Source organism: Bufo bufo, chromosome 6 (genome assembly GCF_905171765.1).
Source record: "Bufo bufo chromosome 6, aBufBuf1.1, whole genome shotgun sequence".
NCBI lineage: Eukaryota > Metazoa > Chordata > Amphibia > Anura > Bufonidae > Bufo > Bufo bufo.
In genome coordinates this window covers 371,413,696-371,426,015 of record NC_053394.1, presented here as the reverse complement: position 1 = coordinate 371,426,015, position 12,320 = coordinate 371,413,696, and the positions used below count along the sequence as shown (strand labels likewise).

At 44.2% G+C, this 12,320-nt stretch overlaps 1 protein-coding gene across 1 annotated transcript; it reads right to left on the bottom strand.

The window, feature by feature from the left end:
- Positions 1-1,624: 1,624 nt before the first annotated feature.
- Positions 1,625-2,859, bottom strand: MYADML2 (myeloid associated differentiation marker like 2). The gene has a single exon (XM_040434899.1). It carries the CDS (start codon positions 2,735-2,737, stop codon positions 1,832-1,834), a length of 906 nt encoding a protein of 301 aa, XP_040290833.1. The 5' UTR covers positions 2,738-2,859; the 3' UTR covers positions 1,625-1,831.
- Positions 2,860-12,320: the final 9,461 nt, after the last annotated feature.

Genomic DNA, 12,320 nt, shown 5'->3' with positions numbered 1-12,320 from the left:
CTACAAGGAGGGCATAACTACTGTGAGGGGGCCACAAGAAGGGCATAACTACTGTGAAGGGGCCACAAGAAGTGCATAACTACTGTGAAGGGGCCACAAGGAGGAAGTAACTACCGTTAAGGGGCCTGCTGGACCCTCATGTACGTCACCTCCTCAACTCAGGGCATAACTACCATGAAGGGGCCACAAGGGAGGACCTAACTACCGTGAAGGGGCAACAAGGTGGGCACATCTACCGTGAAGGGGCCACAAGAAGGGCATATCTACCGTGAAGGGGCCACAAGGAGGGCATAACTACCGTGAAGGGGCCACAAGGCGGGCATAACTACCGTGAAGGGGCCACAAGGCGGGCATAACTACCGTGAAGTGCCCACAAGGTGGGCATAACTACCGTGAAGGGGCCACAAGGAGGAAGTAACTACCGTGAAGGGGCCACAAGGCGGGCATAACTACCGTGAAGGGGCCACAAGAAGGGCATAACTACTATGAAGGTGCCACAAGGCGGTAATAACTACTGTGAAGAAGCCACAAGGTGGGCATAACTACCGTGAAGGGGTCACAAGGCAGGGATAACTACCATGAAGCGGGCATAACTACCGTGAAGTAGCCACAAGGAGGACATAACTACTGTGAGGGGAGACAATGTAGGCATAACTACTGTGAAAGGGCACAATGTGGTCATTCGTACTGTGTGAGAAGGGGAAATGCCCTAGATTACCCTGTTATACATTAGGATGGCTCGGTTTTACAGTATCAGCACAGCACCCCCTGCTGGAGATTTCACAGGGGCAATTACTATTAGGGATGAGCGAATCGACTTCGGATGGTACCCACTCCATACAGTATTAGAATGTATTGGCTCCGATGAGCTGAAGTTATTACTTCGCGACGTCGCGCAAGACTTCGAGTAATAACTTCGGGAAATAATTATTACTGTAAAAAAACCTTGGTGCTGAACTCTGGTTCAGTTCCTAGTGGTACCTTGGAACCGAACCCTAGTCGATTCAATTTGCTCATCCCTAGTTACTATCCCTTCCTTATGGGATTATTCTTTTTGCTCTGTCACCACAGGGACCTTGTTCCGGATCCAGTGGACATCACGCCGACACGCCAGAGACACCCTGGATTAGTTAGGTGTATTGGTACCACTGTGTACCCTATGATAGATTTTATTAGGTAAGTGGGTCTGGGTTAGTACAGTTATGCATTGGGTGGCTTAGTGTAAAAAAAAATTGCTGCGCACGGCTGAACTTTCCCCTCTTTATATACATTTTAGTGGCAAGTGAGGGGGGGCACAATGCTGAACCCTTGCCCCTGGGGGTGGAAAGCCTAGCTACACCTCTGGGAAAAGCTGTTTAATAACTCAAGAGCTGGACACCTATAGATCCATACATTCATATAGGACTGTATAGCATGTTGTAGGGTGTGCGTGGCACCAGGTACAAAGCAGAGGGGAATCCAGGGGCTGCAGGGAGACGCCGGAGCTGCCATGTGCCCACCATTGCTATATGTCAGATGTCATTGATATCCCCAACCTTGTGATGTTATAAGGCCAGCAGTCTTCACAGCACACACTTCAACATCCTGTATAGGTCATTAATAATGTACAGTAACCTTTAGAAGTGACGTCACAGTTTATTAAAAATAGACTCTGAGTATAAGTTATGATTGACACCTCGCCATACAGCAGCCTTAGGGAATCACTAGGTAAATGAATAACATAATACAACATAATAACATCAGTAAGTCCCATAGGGTTGAGTTCGTTTTTGGGCACAGTATATATAAAGCTCCCTCTGGTCCCCGGGTCCATGATATAAATGGCTCCTTCTCAGCGCTGAGTCACAAATCGCAGTCTCTGAGTGTACACCAGGTCTGCAACATAAAGCAGCAGGTTGACATGAGTGAAAATGGTGACAACCAGTTGACTGTCCCAAGGGCATCGTCCCCAAGAGCACCGCGATGGTCTGGTCGGTGACCCATATTTTGTATCGAAACAGAATATGGGCCAGATGACAGAAGCACTTATGTACATCAATATTGCCACCACCGTGTATATGACCACAAAGCGTTCAAAAGGGCAACGTAGGGTGACTGCCCTCCCGGTAATGTTGAGGACTATCACCACCACGGTCAACACAAAGCAGAAGCTGTATACGGCCACACACCACTGAGTGGCCACATATTTCTTATACTGACTTTCTGTCGCCAGAGCTCCAAATATTATACATGCCACAAAGGCTTGGACCACCTTCAGTAGCCCGGCTGCTGTCGCCATATAGCTACAGGGCATCCCGGGCCTGGCACGCGTCAGGAACACCTCCACGGCATAGACTAGGAAGAGAAGACCCGCGCAGATGCTGACGGCCAACCGGTGGTTCCTGGTAACGCAGTCGGGTGTACAGTTCAGGGTGACGAAGTACAGCGGGTAGATGACGGAGGCGGTGAGGGTCATAAGGGATGCCAGCATGGCAAAGGCCGCAGTGAAGTTACCCCAGGACAGGTTTCGCAGGCATGACTGGAGCCGAGTCAGGTCACATACCACAATGAGCGTGGTGACGGCAAAACAGAAGCACCAAACGAAGATGCAGAAGGTTCCATAGGCGGCGCTGAATCCGGCTCTGTGGAGAACCAGGCTAAAGGTGGTACATCCAAAGAGAAGCTGCAGCAAGCGGACAATCCCCACTTTAGACCACAGGGCCTGCGCGTTTAGATAGGGCCCGCCTGAGTTGTCCATGTCCAGAAGCAGCGAGAGATCAGCTGTAGAGAGTCACCAACAAACAGACGTCTCTGCTCATGCAGGCACTAGTCCTCTGGCTCTTCTGTCAGCCTCTGCAATGAGTGTATGACACTGCAGAGACCCTCAGGGGGACAGGCATGTCCCTGGTATAAATAGGAGGCTGTATTTATAGTGTTGGACCAAGTTCAGCTCTGATGGGATGAGATGGTTTTGCTTACAGACAGAAACATTCCAGAGGTCCACCTGTCACCGCTCACACACGAGCTGGGCAATGAGATCTACACTAGCCGATCATGAACACACGGACTGAGAGATGATCGCAAAGGCAATGTGATCTACAATCCTGTTTGTATTAACACGGTTTGTGCTGGGCCACTTTTTGTCTAGCAAGCATAAAGTTTTTCGCACAGTTGTCACTGGACGCATCCGCAACGCATCCCGACACGCTCGTCTGCAAAAAATGTATTATGTTTATATTTATTTATAATATTTAATTATACAGTATATATATATATATATATATATGTATATATCTATGTATTTTTTCTATTACTTTTTAATGCCATAAGTGGATTTTTAATTTCTAACTATTATGTACTGGTATATACAGTATTTAGACCTACGAAGTATTCCCCAACTATAGGGAATTAGTTCAGACAGCCTAGGGACCATCCACCTATACTAATTATGAACCCCAATCAAAGTGGAGATCCCCCTCTCTTTCTCCTGCCACAATCATAAGATGTTCTGAAGAGCACTCATAAAACATTGATTTGACCCGGCTATATACTATGTATAATTTGATTAGTGTTGAGCGAAGCGAGCTTCAGATGCTTCATCCGAAGTTACTTCGTTCAAAACAATACAGTACGAAGATCAGTCTAGTTAGGCCTCCTGCACACAAACGTTTTTTCTTTTAGTTTCCATTCCGTTTAAGGACCGTATACGGAACCATTAGTTTCAATAGATCCGCCAAAAATACGGAATGTACTCCATACGCCTTCCGTTTCCGTATTTACGTTTTTCCGTTCAAAGATAGAACATGTCCTATTATTGTCCGCATAACGGACAAGGAAAGTACTGTTCTATCAGGGGCCAGCTGTTCCGTTCCGCAAAAAAATGCACACGGACGTCATCTGTATTTTTTGTGGATCAGTTTTTAGCGAATCGCAAAATACTGAAGAGGCCTTAAAGTATTAGGGCTCATTCACACGACCGTTGGTGTCCTGTCCCGTTCCCGTATTGCGGATTCGCAATACACGGGCACCGTTCCGTTGTCATTCCGCATCACGGATACGGGTCCGCAAATCCGGAGATGCAGAATGGTGTCGAACAGAAGCACGGAACACTACAGAAGCACTACGGAGTGCTTTCTGGTGTTCTGTTCCGTGCCTCCGCACCTCAACTAGAACTTGCTCTATCTTATTGCAGACCCATTCAAGTAAATGGGGCCGCGATCCCCATGAGGCTGGCACGTGGTCGGTGCCCGTGCATTGCGGATCGCAACTTGCGGTCCAACAAGCCCTTAGAATGTATAGGCTCCGATAGGAGCCGAAGTAAGTTATTCGCGAAGTTGCGTGTGACTTTGTTGAATAACTTTGGTTTTCCACTTTAATAATCAACTACCGAAGTTATTCAACGAGGTCACGCGCAACTTACTTCGGCTCATCGGAGCCCATACATTCTAATATTGTACAGAGACGGATCTCCATACAGTATTATTCCGAAGTTTTGAACGAAGCGACTTTGGATGAAGCATCCGAAGCTCGCTTTGCTCAACACTAAATATGATGATTAAAATTTGAATATTCCTCTCTGAACAAGCTATATGTGTACGGCAACAATGGTGGCAAATTAAGGTCTTCTCTGCTCAAAAAAGCTAAAAGTGCTTCTTATAGCCTAAAATGGAGGGACGGATAGCGTCCTGTACTCACACAAGGAGACACACCAGGGATTGCTAAAGCATTTCAAGAGTTCTATTCTGACCTGTATAATCTTAAACACGCCCATAGTTAATCGGAAATATAGCGTAAGGGCTAGTTCACACAAACGTTTTTTCTTTCCGTATACGGTACCATTCATTTCAATGGTTCCGCAAAAAAAAATGATTGTACTCCGTATGTCTTCGCGGAACCATCTATTGAAAATTGTATGCCCAGCCCAATTTTGTGATTACTGTATACTGTATATGCCATACGGAAAAACACTGAAAAAGCCATACGGTCGTGTGCAGGAGCCCTAACACTTATCTTGCTTCTGTTTTTTTCACACACTCTCCACCTCCCGTCATTGAACCTCAATCTAATAAAACAGTCTAGTCACACAGGATGAGGGGAAATCTATACTCCATAGATTTGCCCCAGGAAAAAGCCCGGGTCTGGATGGACTTCCTCTATTATATTATAAGAAATTTCAGGACATCCTCAACCCTCACTTCACAGAAGTGCAATGCCCTACTACAAGGAGATTCTTGCAGGAGTTATACATTACTCTTATCCATAAAGAGGGTAAAGGCTGCCAGGGGCCTATATTGCATTTGAAGGGATATTCCAAGAGTTTTTTACTGATGTATCTGGTCATTGGGTCCAACACCCGGGACCCCCACCGATCAGCTGTTTGAGAAGCATATTCACCCTAATAGATCTCTAGTAGGGTGAATAGGACAAGGGATTCCAGGTTCTAGCTAATGGTTTTAAAAAAAACAAAAAAAAAACACCAATATTCAAATTTTAAATCACCCCCTTTTTCAATTTTACCTATAAAAATATATAAACAATATAAAAAATAAGCATATTCAGTATCGCCGAGTCCGAAAAAGTCTGAACTATTAAAAAATATCTCCTATGTGGTGAACGCCGTAACAGAAAATAAAAAAAGCATGATTTGTTATTTTTTTGTCACCTAGTCCTCCCAAAAAAATTGGATAGGACTGTTCTATTATGGGCCGGACGTTCCATAAAATATGGATTGCACACACATTTTTTTCGTGTGGTATCAAAATCAAATCAAAATTTTGGTTTTGTGACAACCCTAGTCAAGACAATTGTTAACAGTAAGAATCCAGAAATTCCAGCTTGGTTGAATGTAGACTTTAAACATCTGATAAAGAAGCTGCTACAGAAGAGTCCAGAGAGGCACCCGGTTGTGAAAGGGAGCATCAGAGACCACCGATTTTTTGGAATCATATGTAGGGGGTTTATTTATGGGACGGTGAGTAGGTAATTAGTTATTACCTTATTTTTTGGACTATAAGATGCACATTTTAGCTAAAAAAAAGATAGTTTAGGCATTAAAACAAGATCACAATTACTGCATTATCTCGACTACATGTCGAGTATATATATATACACAGTATATAAAATATCTGTGCATGTTTATATAACTGTTCTGTAATGCTTCATGAAAGGACCCTCCAGGGAAGGTGGAATAAATATTTTTTCTAATTTTCTGTTCTGGGGTGTGTCTTATTGTCCAAAAAATACAGTGTCTATGTATGTTAGGTGTATAGAAGTCTATAAGAAAAGAAGAAACAATATTGTGTTTCTTTAATATTGCTGTTCATTACTTTCTCTTGCAACACATTCTGGATATAAACTTTGAATGGATGGAAGATGAACCAGCTTTTGTGCCTGTCACCCAGCTTGACACTTGCTGCTTGCATACTTGACCTTGGCTTGTTTTCCACCATGTCTCGTTTGGTCCTGTAAATGTCATCATTTTACTTCTCAGACTCTTGGCTTTGAATCCCCTAACCTCTGAGCTAACCCCATCTAGGGATGATTAAATTGATTCTTCTCATGAAGAAAAGTTTTTCACCTGGAAGGGCTGTCCCTGCTGGTGAAGAAGCTGGACATCTTGCCTGACCCTCACAATAATCTGCTCCAAGTAGTGGAGCAAGTGCAAAGGCTTTGCTTCCGATTCCGTAACAGCGACTGTTCATGTGCCACTACCTGCTCGCTGCTCTAATAGAAATCAGAGGAACACCGCTTGCTGCTTGTGCAGAGCAGGTATGAGCCACGTGCAGTGCTCCCATTTACCCCGAAACGCATTGCCAATAAAAATATTTTCATCCACATCCTTCAGGTCGTGAATTGGCGCCATAAAGCTAGCATTTTGAAGTGGAACCCAACCAGTCCATGCTTTGTTCTTCAGCTGCACTGTAAATCAAGTGGCAGGGGGAAACTTCTTCACTAGCAGGGGTAACACCCCGAGTGGCATTACCACACCTACACCCTGTTTCTATCTTGATATGCAATCTCCATAGCATTTTGTACATTCATTTCAGGTCCCATATATTGTGCATTTCCTGTTATGCATCTGTTTATGTTTAAATGTAATGTGCCTGGTTCACCAGCAGGTGGCAGCAAATATGGCAGTGCAGTATGTAGAATAGAGTGGAACCTTCCATTACATTCAAACCCCCCCCCCCCCCTGTGGAGGAGTGGGCGAGTCCCAGGTCCTGCAGGAAGGGTGGGGACAAGTGAGTTCCAGGGAGTTGAGTTCTAGCTAACCCCCTGCTAATGTAGCAGGTCTGCAGTGCTGTATCCCTCCTGAACGTGTGCTGCCCATACTAGCCAGAATACCTCCAGTTCTGCTGGAGCAGAGAGACCACTTCTAGAAGTCTCATTAGGCAGGAAGAAGTTGCCATAGAGTCAGACAGAAAGAGAGAAGTTGTAGCAGAAAGCAAAAGGAAAAGTTCCTATTTAATCCTGACAGATGTAGCAGAGCCGAATGTGTTTGCCTGCCATTTTCATGCTAAAACTTGCTGGAAACCAAGACCAAGTCTGTAAACAAAAAACCAAACAAGTGGAATAATGTATCAAAAATGTCATTTATTATAAAATATAAAAGATATGGAGAACAACAGGATGGTATACAGTACACGGAGAAGCACAGGGCCAGTCACACCAAAAACACCACCAATGAAACTGCGCAGTGTAAGGCACAGATAGGTACGACCAAAGGGTAAAGCATGAGGCTCCGGGGTAACCAGAATGATGTAGCATATAATGGTCGCCCCAATTAGGGGTACACAGGGTACCACAGACCAGATATGGTAAACCAAGAGCCGTAGCTTACATACACGGAAATATATAGGCACCACAACCGGCCAATGATAATGACACAAATAATACGGATCACTGGCTGGAATCAAAAATGCTGACGTGCGCCTAAATACAGAGGACCCAATGTGGATACATGTGAGGGTGCCCCGTGCTAATGACAGGACGTACCTGAAGACATGGTGGTGGGATGGATGTCAGGCCCTGAGCGCGAGACCTCATCCCTTACCCCAAGGTCATTTCGGAGCTTCAGATTTCTTAGGCCCTAAGAAACTACTTTCAGCTGGGGCAATTACCGTAATTCAGGATAAATATCTCCATGTAGAAAGTTCTGGAGCCAGCCAAGTACCAAACGTGAAGTTCTAAGGGAAAGTACGAGTTACAGGTAAAGGCCATGATCTGACCGGCAATCTTAAATCTTTGTAGTAGATGAGTATTTTTATGAGCTTTGATCCAGGGATTATTTTCTGATTCAGAAAACAAACAATACAACAGCATTCTGCAAACACAAATAATCAAGTAAATACAATAATGCCATACTCATTATAGAAAATGTACTAATGCTGCGTTATAAATGTGAGATTCTTGGCAAATACATTTTGTACCAAATTATTTGTGCCTGTCCGCCAACGGCAAGGTGATCTCTTTTGGTCTGGAACCTAACACTAAATACTACATCCACTGGTGCCATACTGGCCTTCATTAAATTCAGGGAATGCAGGTTCCACATGCATGCTGAGCCCACGCTATATTATGCCTCTTTTGGTGCCACACTGGCCTCTATTGTGTTCAGGGAATGCAGGTTCCATGTATACCGTATGCTGAGCCCACTCTGTATTCCACCTCTCCTGGTGCCAAATAGCTTCGAATAAATACAGGGAGAGAAGGCTACAGCTTTATACTTGCACTGATTAAAATCTGCCTATGGTATGGACAGGTTAATCAGGAGTGCAAGACCAATGGAGTCAGCCACATCTCCAATACAGACTGCAAAGAAAAAAGTACGGGTTAGTCAGCAATTCCCAGTGCACAGGTGCACGTCGCCATGGCTGGAAGCACAAAAAAAAAAGACAAACAATACAACAGCACTCTGCAAACACAAGTAATAAAGTAAATACAATAGTGCCATACTCACTATAGAAAATATAAAATGCTATTGCTACTTTATAAATGTATTTGCCAAGAATCTTACATTTTGTGGAAAATTATTTGTGCCTGTCCACCAGCGTCAAGGCGATCTCTTTAGGATAGGAACCTAACAATAAATACTCAGAATTTGGACGTAAGGCAGCTCTCACCTGCTCCACAACACCCTCCGGGCACGGACGCGGGAATGAATGAAATAACTTGAAAAGAAGGAGAAGTCCAGCTGAGTTCAGGTGCAAATACGTGGCTTTTTTTATTACAGCGGTTGTAAAATTTCCATGCAACAAGGTGCAAACAGTGACGCGTTTCAGACCTCTATAGCATAAGGGTCCTTCTTCATGACAAACACAAAATGTAATGGGAGCCCCCTCTGATAAATCCCTGTCCAATAACAGACTGATGTGTATCACCTGGGAGAGGGAGGTATCAGGGGGAGGTCCCAGCAATGTCCTCAGTTAAAAAATACAAAATGTGGCTTAGTGATTAAAAACATCAGAGGAAGTTGTATGTTCAAGAATATCTTGACAAATGGGTATATATGTCTCGATACAAGTGCAAAAAACAGGAACATAAGCATAAAAAGAAATGAAATAAATACATACAAAGGGCAGAGAGTAATGATAACTTCAGCGATATCAGTATTGCAAGATAAGGTCATGGCGTTTATTGAGACCTGCTGGCTGGCGGGATTCCAGTTGAAAAATCCAATAGGCCGCTCTATTCATAAGTTTTCTTCTGTGACCATCCCCCCTTGGTGGTAAGAAGACCCTCTCTATACCCTGCACTTTCAGACCAGATACATCTCCTGCATGTAATACCGCGAAGTGTAGACTAGCAGCTGAAAAGTTGCGGCTCCTATAGTGCGGTATGTCCGAAATATGTTTGCGTATCCTGTTTTTCAGGGGATTAATTGTGCAACCTACATATTGTAGTGAGCATACTTCACAGGTAATCAGGTACACCAGATATTTGGTATTGCAGTTCATATATGATTGTATGTTAAATGTTTTACCCTCTGCTGTGGACCTGAAAGTTTTATCAATGACCGTATGCTCACAACAAATGCATTTGCGGTGACCGCATTTGAAGCTACCTTTAAAATTCAGCCATGCAGGTTGTGTAGGTTTTACCTCTGTGAATAAACTCGGACTAATTAAATTGCCTACAGTAGGGTCTCTTCTTGCAACGCATCTCATGCCGTCAGATACCACATTAGCCCACTGTCCATCAAAATTCAAAACATGAAAATATTTTTTCATGATTTTACAGATCTCAGGAAATTCCTGACTGTACTGTGTTACAAAATGGGTGGTACACTTTCCCATATTGGGAGCGCTGGTACAGGCACGATCGGTACGAAACTTAGAAAATACCAACTGGTTCCTATCCATATCTGAGACAAACCTATTAGCTCGTTCTATGTTGCTAGGTGTATATGCCCTACGCAACAATCTGGTTTGTATCTCAGAAGCTTTCCTGTTGTAAGTGTCGATATCCGAACAGTTACGGCGTGCCCGTATTAGTTCTCCCTTTGGAATATTATGGATGGTGTGGGGTGGGTGGCATGAGTGTGCAAATAGCGTGGTATTACCAGCCAGTTCTTTGCGGTAGGTAGATGTATTAACCCTACAAGTTAGGGGGTTACCCCTCAGGCATAAATCCAAAAATTGGATTTCTGCAGTGTCAAATTGAAAAAAAAATTGTATGGGATCCAGGCAAGAATTAAAATAAGCAGCCAACTCATGGTATGGTCTGGGGATGTGGCGTCCATACCAAAGCAGGTCATCGATGTAACGTCCATACCAGAGCAGGCGATCCACAAAAGGAGAGGTGTCGATGAGGAGGAAGCGACCCTCCCACCATGCCATAAATATATTGGCAATGGAGGGAGAGAACTTGGCCCCCATCGACACCCCTGACATCTGCAAGAAAAAAACGTTGTCAAATAAAAAATAATTATGCCTGAGGAGAAAATCTACAACTGAGATAATATATTCACTGTAATGATTCATGAACCAACTGTTGGTGTATAGGGACTTGATGTCTGCTGTAATCCACACAAAGTCCTCCCTCCATTCAATGAAAAGGCCTGTAATACAGACCGTGAGTCCTGTAAAAAACCAGGAATCAACTGAATCAGGGGTTGAAGGAGGGAGTCTACCCACTCTGAGAGTCGTTCAGAATAGGATCCAATCCCAGCTACAATGGGCCTAAGGGGGGGAGGAAAGACATTTTTGTGGATCTTGGGCAATGCATGAAAAATTGGGATCACTGGATGTTCCACATAGATGTGCAATGAGCAGGACACTGGGTCAGTGGGAATGCTATGCAGTGGGTCAGTTTATATATGTGTAAGTTCGTGACGCCAGATAATGTATCTGTGTAGTGTCAACAGTGTCTCCTACCTGTAGTACGGCTGGACTCCTGTATCCTGGCTCACATGCAACAAAATTGAGTGTGGTCAATAGGAGTAATTGAGGAACTTGAGTGATATTAAATGAGATCCAGACAGGACTATGATCCAACTTGTCTTTACTTAGAGGATGGCAACAGAAATCCATACAAGTTACAGCAATGAGTCTTTAGGTCCCAGCAGGTTTTGGCAATATGTGGCAGGAATCTATATGTATTCTGCATCTGATCATATGCCTAGAGAAACTGGCAGGTATCTATCGTCTGCTTAGTTTGGGCCTGACTAGCTGAGGAGGGATTTGGCTTCTCCTGGACTCTGGATTTGGTACTCACAGGACTGCTCGCAGGGTATGATGTCTTCCTGGAGATCTGTAGTTCTGGAACTTGTTGCTTGCTTGTCAACCAGCTGAGATAGGTCACTCAGGCTGGGAAGATGGATCCTCAACCTCAGCCGAGGTTGGATCCAGGGTTGGAATCCCTGAAACTGGGAGCTCCTACCAACACAGCCTTCCCCAGGCACGGGGCTGGTACACACTAACTAGAACTTTCCTTCTCCCCCATGAGGTAGGAAGTGGGAACCTTCTACTCCTCCTCAAAGAGGGGGGAGCTAGCCTGGAATGAACTATTCCAGCCTAGATATACTAACCTAGCTCTGGTCCTCTACATATTGCTGCCACCTACTGGCGGACAGGGAGATTACAGCAAATACATAATACAGGCTTGGAAAAGTACATAAGATGAAAGTGTACAGTTAAATCACATCAGATGGAAATACACATTTACACTTGAAATAATGCAGCAGGGGGAAAAGAGTTTAGTGACATACTCTGGGATGTTACAGATGTAATCCTTTTCTTTGCTACTAAGACATCCAGCTGACACTCCTGTTTCCAAAATACTCCTCATTTTACGTTGAAAAAGTATAATAGGATCCCCAGATAATCGGGTATACACCTGGG

Coding starts and splice junctions, on each gene's coding strand:
- MYADML2 (XM_040434899.1), bottom strand. CDS start 2,737: ATGGACAACTCAGGCGGGCCCTATCTAAACGCGCAGGCCCTGTGGTCT.